The sequence below is a fragment of the Schistosoma haematobium genome, chromosome 1 (genome assembly GCF_000699445.3).
Source record: "Schistosoma haematobium chromosome 1, whole genome shotgun sequence".
In the NCBI taxonomy this organism is placed as follows: Eukaryota; Metazoa; Platyhelminthes; class Trematoda; order Strigeidida; family Schistosomatidae; genus Schistosoma; species Schistosoma haematobium.
In genome coordinates, this window is record NC_067196.1 from 78,098,392 (window position 1) to 78,119,695 (window position 21,304).

At 39.1% G+C, this 21,304-nt stretch overlaps 2 protein-coding genes across 4 annotated transcripts in view; one reads left to right on the forward strand and one right to left on the reverse strand.

Annotated features, from left to right (window-relative positions):
• The window catches only part of ZCCHC11 (Terminal uridylyltransferase 4), a 70,277-nt gene extending 65,292 nt beyond the window's left edge, over positions 1–4,985 (forward strand). Inside the window, exon 27 of the mRNA XM_051209746.1 lies at positions 288–4,985. The gene's annotated coding sequence lies outside the window, so the exon portion shown is untranslated. The remainder of the gene's footprint in view (positions 1–287) is intronic.
• CDK10_1 (Cyclin-dependent kinase 10) lies at positions 4,889–18,478 on the reverse strand. Of its 3 annotated transcripts, XM_051209749.1 has the most exons (10): positions 18,331–18,478; positions 18,227–18,299; positions 17,875–18,196; positions 17,652–17,839; positions 8,878–8,937; positions 8,710–8,833; positions 8,622–8,671; positions 6,937–7,079; positions 6,132–6,271; positions 5,047–5,128 (listed from the first exon to the last, which is right to left on the reverse strand). In XM_051209749.1, the coding sequence occupies exons 3-10, from the start codon at positions 17,941–17,943 to the stop codon at positions 5,108–5,110; spliced, it is 795 nt and encodes a 264-aa protein (XP_051075208.1). In that variant the 5' UTR covers positions 17,944–18,196; positions 18,227–18,299; positions 18,331–18,478; the 3' UTR covers positions 5,047–5,107. The 3 variants fall into 3 exon arrangements, with proteins under 3 accessions (XP_051075206.1, XP_051075208.1, XP_051075207.1); XM_051209747.1 differs by having other exon boundaries at positions 4,889–5,128; positions 8,710–8,937; positions 17,875–18,299; XM_051209748.1 differs by having other exon boundaries at positions 8,622–8,833; positions 17,875–18,299.
• Positions 18,479–21,304: the final 2,826 nt, after the last annotated feature.

Here is a 21,304-nt window from a genome sequence, read left to right on the forward strand (position 1 = left end):
AATAACTGGTATATTTTTATACAAATCTAAGTAATACACTCATAGTTAATAAACTATATTTCATCGATGAAAAATGATCTAATAATAATTGATTAGCCATAAATAATCCAAAACAACTGTTTGATAAATACTCGGTAGAAATATGTAACTCAGATAAATTGCTGCTAATCGGTTTTCCACGTTTCTTATTTTACTTTTTTTCTCCGTATCTATAAACAATGTTTTATATTCAAGAAATATTACTTTATACATTAATTATTTAGAATTTAAATTTTTCATTTCCAAAGATTCAAACTACAATGATCCTGGGATCAATAATAATTATACTTCTAAAAGTACTTTGTCATCCTCAGGGAATCAAACAAAGAGTTGTAGTACAACACCATATCGACAAAAACAATCCGATTCTCCATTGAAAGCGAAATCAAATTTTCAACAATCCCCACAAAAGCAAAAATACTCAATATCTAATGGATCTGTAATAGATTCATATGAAAAAAGAATATATCCAGTAACAGAATCAAATAAAGTCAATTCAGTGTTTAAAGGCAGTCAAAATTGTCAACGTTTTGGCCGTGCAAATAGAGCAAAATTATCAAATAATGATGATGATAATAATAGTCATTTATTAGATGAAAATTTAGTTAAACGCCTTCACAATATGTCCACTACATCCTCATCTTCACAAAATAGCAATAATAAATACTGATATTAATGTACTAAATCACAACTTCAAAATAATCTTTATGATAGATTTACTGAGACAAGAATGTGTGTACTGGATTTTCTTTACATCTAATTGGATATTTTATTCAATTAACATGTATTTTTTATTTTGATTTTATGGATCTTATTTAATTTACTGGGAGACGAGGTGTGGGATAGGTTTTTTAGTGGCCATATTATGTTTAGTATTGTGTCGAGTATCTTCGGGAAAATACTACTGATATGGGAGCGAAAATAGCGCGATTAGATCAACCCGTCGTTTAACATAGAATGATAATTCAGCTTTGACACAAACACACGCAGTCGGAGAAAATAAGACTAGGATTTACTAGAGAGCTCTTATTTTACGAGGTGAAGTGATCTAATAGATAGACATACTACTACCATGACATTGAAAGATCTGGATTACAGTAGTTTGTTTAAAAAGAATATCAATTACGAGTAGCTAATTGGTAGGAAAACTCTTCTAGGGCTACTGCTGGTCACAAGCCCGGGTAAAAGGGAAGGTTGCGCATGGCGTCACCATCCCTATGGAGTGTTCTCACGATGTGAGACCAACAAAAATGAGGAGATACAACTTGGGGGTTCTCGGAATCTGCGAAACCTAGACTAGACAGCTAAGATACGGGAGAGATACTGCAGTACTCCGGTCACGAAAAGAAAAATGCACCACACACTTAGAGACAGATGCTCTGACGCTGTCCAAAGAAGCATGAAATGCACTTATAGAATGGGGATTTCATAAATCCAGAATGATCAAAGCATCGTTCAAAACAAATAAGGAGGGGATTACACTGAATACTATCCAATGTTATGCACCTAGCAATGAAGGCAATAAAGATCAGTTTTACGAGAGGCTGCAATCGATCTTGGCGAAGTGCTCAGAAAAGAACTTGACAAATAAATGACATAACGAAGAAACTAGTATTGGAATATAGTAGACTAGAGACCAGTCAAGGAAAAAGAAGGCAAGCCAATTACCGAGACTCAACAAAGGAACAGATGGGTAGAATACTGTGAGAAACTTTTGAATTCAATCCACCGGACATCGAAGCAGCACGTACAGACCTCCCGACAGATGTCACTCCGCTAACAGTCGAAGAAATCAAGGTGACCATCAGACAAAGCAAGAGTAGTTAAGCAGCAGGACCTGACAATATACCAGCTGGAGCACTGGTCAGGCATAGAAGTAACCGTAATCATGTTCCACTTTCTACTCAAGAATATTTTAGAGGAAGACCAAATGCCGACTGACTGTTAAGAACACCTCGTCAAAGAAAAGAGATCTGAGAAAATGTGAAAACTACAGAGGCATCACACTAATATCTGAACCAGGAAACGTTTACAGCATAGTGCTGCTGAACCGAATGAAGGATTCGGTGGATACCCAACTTCGAGATCAACAGTCCGGATTCCGTAAGAATCTGTTGTGTATCGACCAAGTTGCGACACTACGAATCACCGTTGAACAACCAATTGAATGGAACTCGTCGCTATAAATCAACGTCCTTGACTATGAAAAGGTGTTTAACAGTGTGGAACCTTATGGGACTTCCTTCAACATTATGATGTGAGTAGTTGAGAAGATCAACAACATACAGAATTCATAAGACGGACTACATTACAAAGTCCCTTTCTCTTCCTTCTGGTAGTTGACTTGATTATGAAGACCTCGACATCTGAGGGAAGCACAGGATACAATGGACAGCTTGGATGCGACTAGACGATTTGAACTTCTCAAATGACCTGGTCCTTCTATCCCATACACACGAACAAATGCAGGTCAAGACAACCAGTGTATCAGCAGCCTCTGCATCAGTGAGCCTCAACACATACTAGAGAAAAGGCGAGATCCTCGATTACAACACGCAGAACACCAATCAAACTTGATGGAGAAACCTTGGAAGAATAGTAAACTTCCTCGTGCTCAACTGTTCAGCACCATCGGTGAACAAGGATGACCGGATGCAGACGTAAAGGCGAGGATTGGAAAAACAAGTGTAGCATTCTTTAATTGAAGGATGGAACTCAAAACAACTGTCAACCAATACGAAAGTGAGAATCTTCTGTAGGAACATCAAGGCAGTTCTACTGTAGGAAGTTGGGACTTGGAGAACTCCAACTATCATCAAAATGGTACAAGTCTTTATAAAAACAGTTGTCTACGCAAGATATACAATGTACGTTGGCAGGGTAACATCAGCAGCAGCTTACTGTGAGAGAGAACAAATCAACTTCCACTTAAAGAGGAAACTAGGAAAAGACGCTGGTGGTACGTGGGACATACATTGCGAAAATCATCAAACTGCATCACAAGGCAAGTGCTGAAGGGAATCGAAAGAGCGAAAGCCGAAGCAACACATTGCGTCGAGAATTGGAAGTAGACATTATAAGGATGAATGGCAACTGGAAAGAATTGCTCAGAGTCGAGTTTTTTTTATTGTTCATCCATTGATTGGTTGAGTGTTAGCCACATAAGTTGTTGCGTCTTGAAAAACTGATATTTGGTGTGACTGATCGAATCTACACTATGTAGAACTTTCTGTCGTCTGGTGCACACCAAGTGTACCTCATTGTACAAGAGGTTAAGCATTCGCATACAAGTCCTGGGTTCGATTCTTAATCGCAGGTTCGTGAATGCGCACTTCTGAGGAGACGGCGCTTCCAAGCTTTCAATGTTTGGTTGATTTTGGTCGACTCATGTTTTAACCCAACAAATTGGTCATTTGGGGTAGCTGGGGCTTGGAGGGAATGTACTACTGTTGTTTGTGGTATAGAAGTTTTAGTTAGAGTATCGCTGCCATTCCGTTTCCGTAACACAAAAATAATCGATTTTTATGACATTTCACATTGTACCTGTACTTTGCAGAAACGTGAATCGGAGGAGTACCATGAGAGCAGTTTGATAATTATTTTTAGCCCAGGAGGATGTAACCGATTTATTTCTTTATTGGTGGAAACCATAGATTTGTGATAGTTCTCTATCAGTAAACAGACAACTGGGTGAATGTTTCGCATGAGATAACATTTTATTTACAAAATGTGTGTGTGAAAAATTTAGAGAACACAAAATAAATCCACTTCATACTAAATTGTTCCTTGCTTTTGCTTCACAGCAATTTATCAGAGAGATTCGTTGTATATGATCATAACACTTGATCTCAGATTAGTTGTTTTGCTCACTGGTATATAGGCTTTCCGTGAATTGTCGTAAATCACTGCTGAAAAGGCTATGTTAATGAGATTAATTGTCGACAATGGCATTTGCAGATAGATCGTATGGAAAATTTATCATTTTATCAAGTAAGGAGGGAAATCTATTGCCTTGTTTTTGGAGATATTTATGTATTAAGTACCACCTTGATAGATTTGAACTGTCCGACTTCCTGCGTTACGTCGGCAAGGTTATGACAAAGTAACTGGCTTAGATGCACTTTATTCCATGTTATATGGTCAGAAACATGTCACTTGTTACTGATGAACGGGTTCCATTTACACGGAGAACGTGAGTTCTCGCCTTACTGATTGATGTTAATTAGTTCTAAACACAAAACATTATTTGACCTAAAGTATAATAACTTTGATTTGATGTTTCAGTGGATAGATTATTAGTCACTGCTAATTGAAAAAGATAAATGCACTTCTTTGGTATCCGTTGTTTCATCATTATTTGTTGTATGGTGGGAGGGACGGTTCATATGCTAGGTGAATCCAGACATATCATGTGGCTGTGTGCACAAACTGAAGGCTAGATAAGAAACATTGAAGATAAGTTATTGGTTGGAACGACTTATGAACGTTAGCAAGACCCTGACATACATCTGGGATATATATAGTCTTCTTACACATGTAGCGGGTTATGATCCTGTAAAAAATGCGTCTAACTTTTTGGTAGACCTCAGAGCATAACAGCACTAGAAGCCGGTGTTATTAGATGGGTGTGATACAGTGGAAAAGATCCGTCGTCTGTATGTAGTTTCTTCTTTAATTTTGCATGAACAATCTAAGATGTCTTGTAAAGTAACAAAATCCACATTGAATGCATACTCTTTGGAAATTTAGCCTTCAAAACTCATTACCGATCTTCGCTCTTCTCTACACGATTATCATTTCCTTTATTGTGGTGTGGCAAAGCCAAACACTTGTACACTAAGAGGGAAAATGCTTTAGAATCATATATTTCTTTTCTTAGTAGTATCCATATAAAGGATAAATTAACGTTAGAATATTACTACGGTAAGAAGTTAATTATGATTTTTATGGACGTAAAAATTGACAGTTATGAATGACTAAAGAGGACAAATTAAAAACACCAAGAAATTAGAAATGCACAAATGTATTATATAAATAAATTTCTTAAAATTTATAGTGTTGGTTCTGTTTAAGCTCGACGTTTCTTCACCTAGAAGCAAAACAACAAAATGCATACAGCTTTGATTAACATACAAAATTTATAATTGATGAATTACGCTTAATAGAAAAGAAAAATAGAATTTTAAAATAGTCACATGGGAATCTTTAATATTATTTAGAGTAAATATGATACAGATCGATGAACATTTATGGAAGTGCAGTTTTTTAATCACTGTTGCCTACTTACATAGAACAAGTATTATAATTAAACTCCCTATAACCACTTTTTCATGGGTTAAGCTGTAAGGATTATGACAAGAAGTAATGAAACAGAAAGGATCTGTAAGAGGTAATTTGTTAAACAATCGACGGTACACATATACATTTGTATCAAACAATTATTCATCAAAGCAACCACATTCAACTTCCTAGTTTGTGAGAAACCCTAAGTGTTGATGTTATTGATAGTTAGCCACATAAATAGCGGTACAATCAATAAGCTCTGGATTCAAGGTTCACTGATTGAAAATTGAGAACCTAAACTGTTAAGTTACAGCTTTAAAGTGTATAAATAGATAGTTAGAATTGAGCTTCGCTTGATACAATGAATAAATGAGTTTCTGTTGGGTATTATTCATTGAATGAAAAAACAAACGATAGATGGCGGGGAATAGAACTTTTTCGATTTCCGAGTACAGAAACACGACTGTTTAATAAAACTATTTACCACTTATACATTAAGTCCAATCAATGCTACAAATTCATTTAACAAAAAACTAAAGTAACAACAATTATTTAGATTTTATTGTTTAAACGTCGACTGAAGCTATTTAATAAGCAGATTAAAGTGAGACTGGAAATCAATGATTTTCCGTCTAAACAACTCTAGAAAACATGATATTAAAGACTAAAAATCACGACGCCTACAAATTATTAACAACTATTTGAAAGATTAATGAACGATTAGTGAAGGAATTCAAAATTTTCTGAAAATTGACCAATAAAAGTCAAGTATGTAGTTCTTATTGAAAATTCTTTAGATAAAGACTCACAATCCTATCGAAGGCAGCATCAAATAATCCAGCAGCTTGATCTTGGGCTGGATTAACACCTTTGTTATCATATTCACCAGGAGAATTCTTACGCTTTAATCGATGTTGTGGAAAAGATGGCATCATATCAGGTTCGCATGCTGTTATCGATAAATAAGGGAAATTAAGAACATGTTATTTGTTTTTAAAGATTACTGTATCGCTTTAGTTAAATAAATACTACATACCAACTAAATATATTGATAATTGAAATTAAAAATGAAATAAAGATTGTAAATTGTGCTTTAAACCAGTATCGAGTAAAATGGTTTCAAAAAACTTAGTGGAACGTATTGAGTTTTAAGTTACGTTTTGATGCAAACTTAATGTAGAAAAGCCATTCCCAGACTGTCCCATTGGCACCAGTTAATAACTATACAGATGTAAACGGTTTATTAAAACTCGTTTTGTCAGAACAAGGCAATAAGACACAATTTTCAAATATATGTTCAAGACGGCTAGTTTTATATGGAGTATCGCAATTTACTAATTACGCACAGATTGGTGGGGGGGTGAGATTTGATTTGAGTTTTGTTATTTGTTAACACATGAATACATTTATTAACCTCAACTTGCTGCAAATCATTTATATAATTTTCGTTAACTTCCAATGTGTATAAAAATAAAATACAACGATTTTGCATCTCAACATTAAGCTTAATGAGAAGCGAATTAAAATAGATGTTCATTAAATTAAAGAAAATATTGATAAAGACATTGCATGGAATAATAATAATAATAATAATAGCTTTATTCAATCACTCACGTAAAGGATGTTCACGGAAATAAGAACTCTGACAGCACTCACGAGCCCGAGCCCGTTTAGACGGGTCATACATGAACAGAAAGTTTAGTAAACGCAAACCAGCATCTGATAACCATGGGAAAGTATGACGCAAATTATTGTACCTGGAAAACACGAATGAAAAAATTACGTAAATAAAACTTTAAAAATAATTTGCGTACAAATCAAAAGAATAGTAAGTTAAATGAGTTATAGATTGATAACAGAAGAATGAAGCAAAATACGATTTTCATTTATTTAATTCTACCTAAATACTGTGTAGTCTTGTGTTTGGGTTGTGAAGCACACTTGATGTGAAATGTTGAAAATATGATGTCAATAATATTACAGCTTACGAATGAATTAATAATAAACGTTAATCACTACTAGTGAGGTGTAACACCGAATGACGAGACTAGTGATCTATTAAAAGACTTGGCAGCGAACAAACAGATAAATAACAGGAAAACCTATCGCCAACACTCATCGATCTAAGTTAACATACTACGCAATAATAAAAGGAAATCAATGAGACAGAAAATATATTAAACAACTTTGTGAGTGGATAGGCCATAACATAAACCCAGAATGATATGTTGATTGGGATTTGCATGTATACATTCTCTCTGGTTATTAATAAAACATGTATTCCGTTTAAGTCTCCGTAATGTAATCGAGGATCTCACCTTTTCTCTAATATGTGTTGAGGCTCACTGATGCAGAGGCTGCTGATACACTGGTTGTCTTGACCTGCATTTGTTCGTGTGTATGGGATAGAAGGACCAGGTCATTTGAGAAGTTCAAATCGTCTAGTCGCATCCAAGCTGTCCATTGTATCCTGTGCTTCCCTCAGATGTCGAGGTCTTCATAATCAAGTCAACTACCAGAAGGAAGAGAAAGGGACTTTGTAATGTAGTCCGTCTTATGAATTCTGTATGTTGTTGATCTTCTCAACTACTCACATCATAATGTTGAAGGAAGTCCCATAAGGTTCCACACTGTTAAACACCTTTTCATAGTCAAGGACGTTGATTTATAGCGACGAGTTCCATTCAATTGGTTGTTCAACGGTGATTCGTAGTGTCGCAACTTGGTCGATACACAACAGATTCTTACGGAATCCGGACTGTTGATCTCGAAGTTGGGTATCCACCGAATCCTTCATTCGGTTCAGCAGCACTATGCTGTAAACGTTTCCTGGTTCAGATATTAGTGTGATGCCTCTGTAGTTTTCACATTTTCTCAGATCTCTTTTCTTTGGTATCTTACCGTAGAAAAAATCTTAGCCGAAATATCTATTTTAGTTCTATGATTTTCTACTCTAAGAATTAAGAATGAGGACATCAGAGATAGTTGATCGTTAGTTATACAGGGCTTTTAGCAAACGTCACTAGGACCATAAATCAAGTGTTGTAGCTCAATGCCAGTTGTTTACTAAAATGAAAACTCTTATAAGAATATGATGTTAAATAAATTGGATTATTAAATGAATATTTAAACCTATCAATTACCATCAAATCACCTTAAAACTAGATTATAATTAGTGGAATTTATAGACGTAACGGTGCCACGACCAGGAAGCTCACACAAAATGAAGAAAGACAAATAAAACGTAACAAGAGATTCTGAACACTTAAGATAACAAATGATCGATAATGCAAACTTACGGTTGCTTTTTCAGATTTATCTTTTCTAATGCTGGTAATTTGGAAAGATTCTAGAGTGAAGACAAGTAAGTGCATAACTTGAACATACCGGCCAAATTTGATCATTCGGAGTGCCCAGTAAATCAATAATTAACTCCAATTGGTGAACCTCTGTCTTCCCAGGAAGAAGTGGTTTGTGTAATAAAAGCTCACCCATAATACAGCCAGCTGACCTGATATTTCAAATTTGGGATGACACAAATTTATTTGAACTAACCATATATCAACAGCTTTAGTCTGGTTTTTATCGCCAAGTAAAATTTCTGGTGCTCGGTACCTACGAGTTAAAAAATTATAGGCAACTGTGAATTCAATAATCATGTATAACTTCAATCCACAGAATACCATATTCGTGGAAACAAGCGAGCAAACACATGGACTTAAAAATATTGAAATCCTGTGTAAGAAAACCATCAAGACACTAGGTAGATTAGATACTATGAGCTCTTATTGACTATAGTGGCTGGGATGTGCAACGCATTCGCAAACTCTGATCATTTCCGTTGTGCTATTCTGGCTAGAGTATGAGCAGTTTAGAAAGACTTAGGGGTATCTAAATCAACAGAGTATTATTACATAGAGTCATTAACTGTTTGACCTATGTCAAAAGATGCAGACTCCCTGATCGTAGTTTTTGAGGCAACTGTTATCGGTGGATGGAAGCTGTAGGAAAGATTACTCGATATCAGTCGCAAAGAAATAGATGCAGTCACTTTTAATCCTACTGTGAATCTTAAGCTTTTTAGATTGTTATATTTCGGTTTAAATAGATCCTTGCAAAGTGTATTTCGAAGTTATTTTTTACTGCACTTGATAGCAATTTCTCGCTTATACTCACCTGGTTAACTTTCTCCGATAAGGACTTGGATCGACATATATGTGTTAAGTTGTGAGTAGTTTACGACTGACTGACCGCAGACGAGGCGATACTGCTTTGTTTACATCGGTGAAGTGGTGTCAGAATATGAAATTAAGGTCGAGTACTAACGTCATAAAGCTGAAACTCTGACCTGGATGTTAACCAGATAAGGAATGGAGAGAATATTCATTCTAAAAAACTAGTTACATAGTTACGAAATAGCAGTTTGTAGTGTCAAAGGAATGTAAGCCTGCAAATGATTTCCATAATCTAATCAGTGAGCCTGAAAACTGGTCTGAAAATATATTACAAAGGAGCGGCAAAGTTCCCAAATGTTTCTACGTCAGTTTGTTGTAGAACAATAGGTGATCTTGCGCACGACTCGAAAAAAAGAAGTGATTTTTTACGTTTTGAGATGTTAGATTTCTGTTATGCTTATCGTAGCAGAAGTTAGATTCAAACTTATATTTAGGGCTTCTAGAGATGTTTGAGTCTGTAAAATACTTTTTCATAAGATTTTCATTTCATTTTACACTAGTTGAATTATTTTTGTTTTTTCGTATCTGTGTATTCGTATCGACTGTTCTCCCGTTTTTTTATAGAGTTGCGTCTGTCAGTCAGTCAGTAACAACGTAGAACTTCGTACGTACGTACATCAGTTCGAGTTGCCACACCACCTTAACACAGAGATGCAGTTGTCGATTCAAATCCCGTAGTGGTAGAGGTAGCAAGAGTATAAGCAGTAATCGGGAAGATTAGGGTTTGGAGATGTTATTTAAAGAGTATAATCCAGTGAAATAAATTTGGAAAGAGGAAAAAAGGCACATGAAGAATTCAGAAGATTAGAATTTGGGAGAACACAAAGAGTGGATGCACCTGCGCCATTGCAAACGATTTTGAGCCATGTCATTCAGGGTCTCTAACCATCGGTTGCTGTCATCTCGCGGTCCCCAACCAGGTAGTCTACACCTATCAACATGACTCAGTTCACTTGTCAGTGAATTCATGCATTTGTGCCATGTTTTGGTCTGGCCGCCTCTAGCTTTCTTCCAACCTACTCCTATACCACTGAACATAGCACGTCGAGGCAGTCGGTCGTTGGGCATACGTAACACGTGTCCCACCCATCTCAACTGATGAAGTTTCACTACTTCATCAATTGATTTGCCATCCTTACCTAGTACCCGTGTCCTAACAACTGTATTACTTACTTGGTGGTCCCAGGATATACGAGCAATGTTTCGAAGACACCTATGATCAAATACTAGTAACCTACGAATATCCTCTACTCTTACCGGCCATGTTTCACTGCCATAAAGTAGGACGGAACGAACTGCTGCGCAGTAAACACGTCCTTTGGTTGATAGACGGATATCTCGCCTACGCCATAAATGACGCAAGTTGTCAAAAGCTAGTCGAGCCTTCTGTATCCGTGCTGAGATTTCGTCACACACTAAACCACAAGGGCTGATGAGACTTCCAAGATAAGTGAAGCGGTCGACACACTCAACTACTTCACTCCCTATCACTAGTTCGGGTGTCGATGTAACCCAATCCTGAAGCAACATTTTGCATTTGGAGGGAGAGAATCGCATCCCGAACATGCTTGCATTGTTGCTTAGAGTGGTCAGAAGACTCTGCATTTTGTCAGCGTCTTCACCAAATAAAACTATGTCATCAGCATATTCTAAGTCAACAAGTGAACCTCCCAGTAGAAGTTCAACCCCTGGAAATTTAGATGAGGAGAGTGTTATCTCTAAAAGTACGTCGACCACAAAGTTGAACAAGAATGGGGAGAGTGGACAGCCCTGACGAACACCACTTGAGGTAATCAATTCTGATGACAGTTCGCCATAAGCTCTCACTCTACCAGTTGTGTTCGAGTAGAGAGCCTCTACAAGGTTAATGTACTTCTTTGGTACTCCTTTCAGTGACAAACACTGCCATAGAACCTCACGATCAATAGAGTCGAATGCTGCCTTAAGATCGAGAAATACTACCATTGTGGGGCGTCTGAATGTGTGTCTGTGTTCTAGAACCTGACGTAGTGTGAATATCTGGTCTATACAACCACGTCCAGGTCGAAAACCAGCCTGGTTTTCTCTAATCTGCTCTTCACGAGCTTTGATTAGGCGTCGAAGTATTATTGAGGCTAATATTTTAGACACTATATTAGTCAAACTGATTCCTCTGTGATTGTCACAAGAGGACTTTTGTTCTTTCTTATAGACTGGCACAATCAATGATTGAGACTAGTCAGATGGGATCACGTCCAGTTCCCAGATTCTACCTAAGACCTCGGTTAATCTCATTGCTAATACTGGACCACCATCCTTAAAAACCTCAGGAGTAAACCTGTCAGGGTCTGCTGCTCTCCCTCGTTTCAGATTTCCTATGGCTTTTTCAACTTCGTAAAGGGACGGAGGACCTACATTAACTTGCCATTCAGGTTGACTAGAGATCGTGGGAAACCGAAGTGTGGCTGAAGGCCAGTTGAACTGATCCCTAAAGTGTTCTGCCAATCGATCCAATCTCCTGGATTGAGAATGAATAATATGTCCATCTTTCCCTGAGATTGTTTCGCTAACGGTCGGGTTCCTAACTCCGGTTTCCTTAACGAGTCTGAACAATTGTCTGCTATTACCTATTGCCGCTGCCTTTTCCATCTCTCTTGATTTCGCTACCCACCACTGTTCGCGATCATTGCGTAGGCTTCTTTTCAGCTTGTGCTTAAGCTGACTCCGCTCTTCATTATGTTCAGAGCCAGGTGGAATGAGTTTCCGAGCATTTATCAGTGAGATAGATGCTGCTGAGATCCAGTGTTGCTCCCTAACCTTCTGGTTTACCTTACTAGCAAATATCACTGCTGTTTCCACAGCTTTTCGGATATCATTCCATGCTGCATCGGGGTGGGCATCACATACATGGCTGCCTAACTGTTTTCATAGTTGTTCCTGAAATATACTCTTAGCTTGACTATCATTAAGTAGGCCCCTAAGAGGTTTCCTTGCAGCGTCTTTTCTACGTCCAGTAAGACGCAAGCAAATACGCGCTCGCACTAGAGCATGATCTGAATCTAAGCATGTGCTCCAGAATGAGCGACAGTCTTCTATCGAGCCCCTCCATCGGTGGCTGATAGCGATGTGATCTATTTGGGTCCAACGTTGGGACGAATTAGGGGTCGCCATGTTAAAAGATGTTTTTCCTTATGCTTAAAGTTAGTATTTGCAAGGAACAGGCGGTTATCTTAGCATAGCTGCAACAGACGGTTGCCATTATCTGTTCTCTGAGCCACGACACCATAAGATCCACCCAGGTGTCTTTCCCTATCGCTTAGTTTACCTACTTGAGCATTAAAGTCACCGGCCACTATTACTACATCCGAGCGCTTAGCTTTTCGGAGAAGGTCCGAAAGCTTTCTGTAAAACTCATCTTTTACATCATCTGAGCTGCAGTCAGTGGGGAATAGGCAGAGACGACGAAGAGGCAACGACTAGTGTCGCTATCTTTCCGAGTCCTTACTGTTCCGTTCAGTCGGACAGCGCACAAACGACTGTCTACTTAGATCCACTCTAAGAGAGCTAGTTCTGCCCTAGGACTCAATGCTATACCCACACCAGCGAGGCTACGGGAAGCAAAATTAAGGCTTCCAGATACGCGAAGTGTGAATCGAGTTGGTTCTTTGTCTTGACATGGTGATGCCAAATGAATGACGCTACTTGGATCCTGTATGCGCGTTTCGGAGACGCAGCACACATCAATGGTGCGAGATTCTAAAGTTTTAGCTAAGGAAGCCTGCTGTCCTATTTGGCAAAGTGTTCGTACGTTAAAAGCTCCTACGTGTAGTTTAGAGCGTGGTTTCAGGAGACCAGGAATGGCGGTCCACGTACTCGAATCGTTTGCCCTAGCGGTGCGAGGTGATAAAGAGACGTGAGGAGGGTTAGTCGGGGAGATAATAGAGGTATTAGGAGGTGTAGGAAGGATTTGAATGTGACCACCTTGATCTCTTGTGCTGTTACGGGTATGAGGGCTGATGTCACTTCCCGGCTGCCCACACCGTGGAAGGGTATTTCTTGAGGAACCTGAAAAGGAAATTGGATTAGTGTTGGTCTTGACGACCTGGGAGCGTGACCGCAGAGCCCAAGGGACAACTGCTTGAAGCCGGTCGCGCACGGCCTTTTGTGGAAGGTTTTTGACGTGTTAGCTCCGTTCTTCAAAGGGCCTTACCGCCGGAGACGGAAATCCGTGAGGTAAGGTGAGGTGTGACATATTTAGGGCCGACCTTTTCTAACCCCACCCCTCCTTGTGGGAAGGCAGCATCGCTGTCATGCTGGTTGTCCGAGGGAAACACCTTACTGCTGTCACACCTCTCTACAGTCAGCAGTACGACTTCGCCCTCAGACCTTGAGTTGCTGCTTTTAGTCTTACCGTTCGCCAATCGACCTGCCTGGCATGGTAGAACCTGCAGGAACATATGTTCCAGCCAATATAGCTCGGTTAGGTCATCACGATAGGCAAGCCCGACCACCGCGTCAAGGTGGCAGCTTTGGTGCTTCAACTGCCACTAGTTAGTCACCGTTTCTGTACACCTTCATAGCTACATTAGTAACGTTATTGTTTTCCCACACTTTGTGACCAGCACTTCTGTAACTTTTTCTTGTTCTCTCTACATCATACTGATTAAAATGGTCATTTATATTCATCGATGTGGTCGGCCATTATATCTTTACTCTGTTGAGGATGGCATGGAGTGTGGCAGCAGTAAGAAGCGATTCGTAAAATGTGTACCAATCTTTCACCGGCCTCATATAAACGTTCCAGCATACTGGCTTTACTTTGGTTATGTAGAGAACGTTGCTTAACTAAGGCGATTCTCCTAGATGAAATCTTGGAGCTTCCCATTCTGGCGAAGACGCCAAGCGACGATGCTTGCTTACTAAGTTTGACATCGGACGACAAGGAATCTACAAATGCAACAGTTAGTGTTGTCGGCTAACCTCTTATTCCTGATGTAAGAGCTGAGACTACCATTTTCGACCGCCAGAAGGGGATAAAACCTCTGTCCAAACTACGATCAAGCATAATCTCTAAAAACCTCGCACTGTCAAGAAAACGTAACTACCACTCATCGACAGTGCGCTTACCACAAACACTGCTGATGAGGTAAGTGCAACCATAAGATTCGTAGGGAGCAAAAATCTCTCCCAAGGCAGACTGGATATTATAAATGAATGTACTACTCCAAAAGTCAAAACAAAAAGGAAAATTAAAGAAAAGCTTCCGATACGTAGTTAGGAGAGAACGGTTGAAACACGAATGAAAGCCGTGAATATGACATTCAATGAAGTCAAGTCCGTCTCGAGTTTAATTATTTGGAATCTGAAGTCAAAAAACAATGAGTCTGTTAGACGGTATGCGCATAATCTGCAGTTGGTAGAATCTGCTATCAGAAACGTACTGCCAGAAGAGGTTTCGGGAGTACAAATAACTATTGTAAAAAGACTCGTTAAATAGGTTGGAGGCGATGCCCAACCAAAAGAGGACGTTAAAGTCAGTACTCGGAAATAACAAGGAAAGAGAATTGATACCAAATAACGCATACAAAATCCGTTACTCGAATATTTGTATTTGGTCATATTGGTCACTTGAGGACTGCTGTTACTGAGTTGAAAACTCGAAAGTAAAACGGTGAAACAAACCTTGAAATTTAGGTTTACGGGTAGTTGTCTTAAAAGACAATGCTTCCGAGACCTAGATAGGCGTGATTCTCCAAACACCTTAGATGTGTGTACACAAACGCTCGTAGTCATAGAAGTAAATCGTCCGACCTAAACATACTGGCTTTTCCCTAACTCATATATAGACGTTGAGTAAGGTTGGTTGCTATCCTATCGTTGGGAATTTCAACGCGCCACATATTATTTGGATAGAGCTTATAGCTTCAGGTGAATGTTTGAACGGCAGCCCACTATCAACTATTATTTAGTGCGTACTTGTATAGTGTATCGCAAAAGCGACATATATTGGCTTAGAATATGAATCGTCGTAGTTGGAATTTTTCTTCATACCACACATACGATGTTACCGACGTTCAGTACCTAACCCCACCGGTAAACAGCGATCACCTTGTATTGTAGTTCAAGTTTCGGAAACAATGTACAGTATGAATCTACTGTACATCATCCCAATATCTGGCTAGCCAACATTCAGGCAATCGGATAGTGTGTGGTCTCAATAAATTGATCAGTCAATGCAGATAAGTAGAATGAAAATGAATAGAGTGATTTTAAATCAATATTCGAGGCCGTACAAACACCGTACACCCCATGGTCAACGTAAAAGCCGGAAAATACATCAAATAATTATAGCTAAATGACTCGTTACTTAAGAAGGACAGTTGGTGCACGATGGCCGTACTTGACAAAAACAATTGTTTTCTTACATTACACAGTAGTTAAGATGTTTAGGAAAATAATTCGTGCTAAGTTATCAAGTCACGCAGAATCATATAATCTGTCAACGGCTGAGCAACGCGGGAGTGTCACATAGGACAATCCTAGCTCCCTTATTTTTCTACTCTACATCGAATCACCAAGACTGCTTAAATCATCTACACTTGTTCGCAGATGATGTTAAAGTCCAGAGGAAAATAAGTAGTCAAACTGGTTATTTTGATTTCCAAACTGATCTAGACGGATTGGTTTCATAATCCCAAAGTCCAGGTTTGGAAATTAATTTTAGAAAGCGTGCTAGTGTACACTGGACACGGCATTGGTTACTAGTACACTACAAACTGCACGTCGCTTTCATTAATGCAGAAAAAATAGTAGTAGTAAGTTGTGTATCGAGAACAATTGCAGCAAAAGATTTTGAATGTTATGGTTATTTCATCTAGTATTCTAGTGCTTTGATGAAGACATATTTCGGGTTTTATATTTAGACTATGAGGCCTCACTTAGAGAATTGCAGCCAAGTAGTAAGTCCTACTCATATTAGGAATCCTATCACATTCAGTGGATAGGACACACATTGGGGAAAGCAACCACCTGCAAGCCCCCACTTGGAATCCTCAAAATTAAAGGAAAAGAGGACCAAAGAACATATTAAACCGAGAAATGGAGACAGACATGAGAAGAATGAACAACAATTGGATAGAACTAGAAAGGAAGGCCCAGGACAGAGTGGGTTGTAGAATGCTGGTCGGCGGCCTATGCTCCATTGGGAATAACAGGCATAGGTACGTAAGTAATCATACTCGAGCATTTAACGTGTGAGAATTAAGTTAGTGACTGATCATTCTAAACTCTCCTGTGACAAGCGTTTGAGACGTTCAGACCTTTAACCCTTATCTTATTGTAGAACTCGACACAACCTCATATTGACGCTCCGTATCTTAAATAATGATTTCTGCGTTAACATGTCTTAGCCTTTGTTTCCGACAGGACCAATCATCTGGGCAATTGAAAAGTTTCGTAAACGGCAGCTGGATAAACTCAGAGTTGGACCTTGTTCTTATCGAGCAGTCAGTGACTGAAATATCCTACTCGAACAAGTGGTATCGACTCGATCAGTGAACACTTCTACGGAGAGGCTGGTTTTCCACTTGAAGACAAGTTGGAGGGATGAACACAGGTAAAGCGACCTATCATTGTTATTACTAAAGACTGAAATAATGAGTAATGTCGTTTAGTTTGACTGCATCGATTGGGACTGATCGAGGCCGTAAGATACAAATAAAAAACACGATAAAACCATATTGATCCCTGCAATTATTGAGTTTTCGTTAATTTGACCATAATCCTGATTGCAGGAAAAAAACTGTGAGTGTTAAGTGATTCCTGAGATATGACGTGTTTTAGTTGAGTGTGTCAACTGGGATTGAAATACTTGGCGGATATTCTCACATTAGTCTCAAACCAGGCGATTTTCCTGTCTACTGATAACCAATTTAAGCCAGATTGTTAATAATATGAAGCTATCTTAGTCATTTGTCTTTGCGATTGTCAGTCATTTCCGTAACAACCACGTAAACTTAGTGAAAACATCAACTGTTCTATAGCTGGATCTTAGTATGAGAACGCAAATGTCTTATTGATAAAAATACACGAAAAATTTGAAGTGAACCTTCTCACCATAATGTAACAACGCAAGGAGTCATGGGATTATGGGAATGAGTAGGGCGTGACAGTCCAAAGTCCGCTATTTTGACAAGACCCTTGTCATTCATTAACAGGTTGGAGACTTTTAAGTCCCTGTGGATTATAAAGTTTTCATGAAGATATCTCAGACCTTTGAAAATCTGAAGCATGATGCATTTAACCTACAGTATAAATCAGAATTTTAACCACACATTACCTGAGACTCGGTGAAAGGATTAGGCATGTTATCAAGTAAACTTGCCATATCCTGTTCACAATACTCCATAACAAGGAAGATACTGAAAATGATCGATATCACTAGAACATACCTATCTAAGCTCCTCCCAACAACGACTTCTCTCAAGTGAACAACATTCGGGTGCTTTATACTTAGCAACAAAGTGATTTCGCGCAAACTGCTAATAGGGATACCTGTTGTACATAACTCAAGAGTGAGGAAAACTTGCCATCTCGAACATTTTCCATTCGAACTTTCTTCAGAGCCACAACCTCTTTTGATACAGTATCACGAGCACGGTCTAAGTTATTAGCTAAATTTTCATACTTACAGACAATACCATATGTCCCTTCACCTATGCGGTTTAGCTTTTCAAATTCAGCAACACTACGACATCTACCCTCCTAGAAGATGTGATACCGCTCGCAAACTTACTCTAAATTCCGATGGTATCTTAAAGTATGAAAGTCTCTTGACACTGAAAATTCTGAAATCCCTCGAGTCTGAATCAGATTCACGAACAGCAGATCGTGTAGCACACATATTGCAACTAGCGCTCCAAACTTCAATTCCCAATATCTTTCCCACAATCTTCTGCTAATTAATTGAGTTCATTGTGCTTTTTTATTATTGTTTCGGTTCAGTTCCATGTATTCGTCAGTATTCAACTGTGGTAGCCAGATGTTCTTCAGTTGTAAATATGCTGATCTTGCTTACCGATCCACACCTTCATATCTGCATGGGATCCAAAGAGTTCATCAACGATGCTGTACAGATATGTGAGGGTTTTTACATCTTCCAAGGCTTCTCCGTCAAGTATGATTTGATTGGTGCATGTTGTATTGTATCGGAGAATATTTCTTTTCTTTTTGTGTACGTTGAGACCTACTTCTGCTACACTGGTCGTTTTCTCCTGCATTTATTGTCGCGTGTGCAATAGAAGAGCCAGATCATCTGCGAAGTCTAGATCGTCCGGCTGTATCTTAGCCGTCTATTATATCCCATGTTTCCCTCCAGATGCTGACATCTTCGTTATATAGTCGATCACCAGGAAAAAGAGAAAGAGTAAGAGTATGAAACCTTGTCTGACTCCGGTTTTTACTTCGAACGAGTCTGTCAGCTGTCCTTTACGCGCCATTTCGCAGTGGAATCTGTGGTGCCATTGGGTTCCAATCACACAATCCTCAAAGCTAAACAGAAAACGCTTAGGAAAATAGATGTTCAACATTTAAGGCGGAGAAAAACCTAACGATGGAGAAGATGGGAACAATGAATTGAATTAATTCGAATTGATCGGATGGCACAGCTCGGCCTTGTAGGCATAGTCCCTGTTGAATGTTATTTTTTATTCGTATTAAGGATATTGTTCTATCTCTAGCCTGAGCTTTTTCTCTATCATGTATTAGTGGTTGTTACGGTACAATGAGTTGGTGTAGACGATGATGTGGCTTCCATGTAAGATCTTATAGATCGGGCAGTTATATCAATGACAAATCTACCATTTTAGGATTCGGTCTATTATTAGAGCGGTACTCATGACGAAGTAGACTATAATTCTACAAATCCATCATGGGAATGCCGTATGATATTGACTATCTTTTCAGTCTCGCCATAGTGTCGAAGAAGCCTTCAAAGTGTTGTCCATTCCTCGCTATCAAATGCTTTCTCGTGTTCAATGAAATTTAAGTAGAGTGATGAATCTCACTCAAATAACTGTTCCAAAATGATCCATAGTGTTGAGATTTGGTCCATACACGATCGATCCTTACGGAATCAGGCCTGTTGCTCTCGAATTTGGGCATCTGCGGTGTCCTTCATTCACTTTAGCGAAACCCCGTTGAAAACTTTTCCTGGTATTGAGAGAGGAGTGGTGCCTCTGATCTAAGAGGGGAATGGTGATCCATGGGTGAGTACGTGTTTTTCGATTCTCCTCTTGAAGCTACTCAAAGAAGGACTGTGGTCACTTCGGCCGGGAGGGTGTTTCAAATAGAGGCAACTCTGAGTGAGAAAAATTGAAGGCGTAATATCTCGTGTTCGGATGGCTTGGCGTACATAATATTTTGTATGCTATTGTCAGATCTCCCTTTCGTCTCCTGTAGCTCAACAAGAGTAATCCCATGTGTTGAAGTCTTTCCTTTAGGATTTGGATCTATCACTCACTTGGTTGCCCGCCTCTGTGCTTGGTTTAAGAGATTTGCACCTCTCTTTTTAAAGAGTGTAGGCGATGATATTGCGGACTTCGAGGTGAGACTGCATATGTTTTCAGCAGTGTTGGGAACAACCCTGAGGTGGTTGCTCCAAATTGTCTACACATGAACTGGAGAGCTACGTCTGACTTGTCTGCATCCTCTGTGCAATTCGGACCGTTGTCTAAGCTCTCGGTAGTTACAATCCAGAGATCACTCTCTAAGGAGGCAATCTAAAACGGACTTCCAAGTAGGCTTTAAGTGCTTTGTGCCAAATGGGGCAGAATGTTCATGATATGACATTTCGACAAGTTAAATTTTAACCCGTTGTCTACTGTTCACTCTTCTATTGTAGTGTGGTCCTTTAGAAGCTCAAGTGGATCTTTTTGACTTCTTGTGAACCCCCAGTTTCTTGCATCATCTGCATAGGTCAGTGCCACAGAACTAATTTCATCTAACAGGTTATTGATAAAAATCGAGTACAGGAGTGGTCTAGCGTTCTCATGTTACTAGTAGATTGAACCTACATGATTTTTTTTCCTGAACCCGTGTTAAACCTAATAGAGAATGCTGTTTTTATCCATACATTGCCTCATCTGTTTGTTGACCAATCCTTCTGCTACTTTTGACAGTACTGGAAGTCATACGACTGGTCTGCAACAGGCTAGGTTTATCTGTGATCACCTTTGAAGGCTGAAGAGAGAGCTGTTTGTCTCTATTCTCTTGTAAGTTGGCGTGAATCTAGTGAATGCCTGAAAATCTCACACATTGATATTCTGATAGCTTCCACAGACTGTTTCAGGATTTCAGGCTGGGTGTTATCAAATACTGGTGACTTTCCTGGATGCTGGGATTTCTATAATACCAGACCGAGAACTGGTTGGATTTTTCCCAAACCATCAAGTGGCACTAGAGTTGAGAGGAGTTTCGCACCTTCAGGCTGCAAGTTCATTTGGACTACAGAGTTGACAACGTAGGCTTCTTTATCCCTGTTAATGATCTTCGGAAGCTGCTCCCTTGGTTGCAGATCCCTTGGTTTGTGAAGATATTTGGAGTGAGTTTAGCCTGAAAACATCTTTCTCTGTGGACTTTGACAGTGCTTCTATTTCTTAGTGCTAAGTAAGAGTCGCGACCCGTATTAGGTGTTTCGTACTTCTCTTGACCCAGGATCTTTGCTTTCTGGGTGCGTGCTTACCATGGGGTAGATTGTTTTAGACCGCACC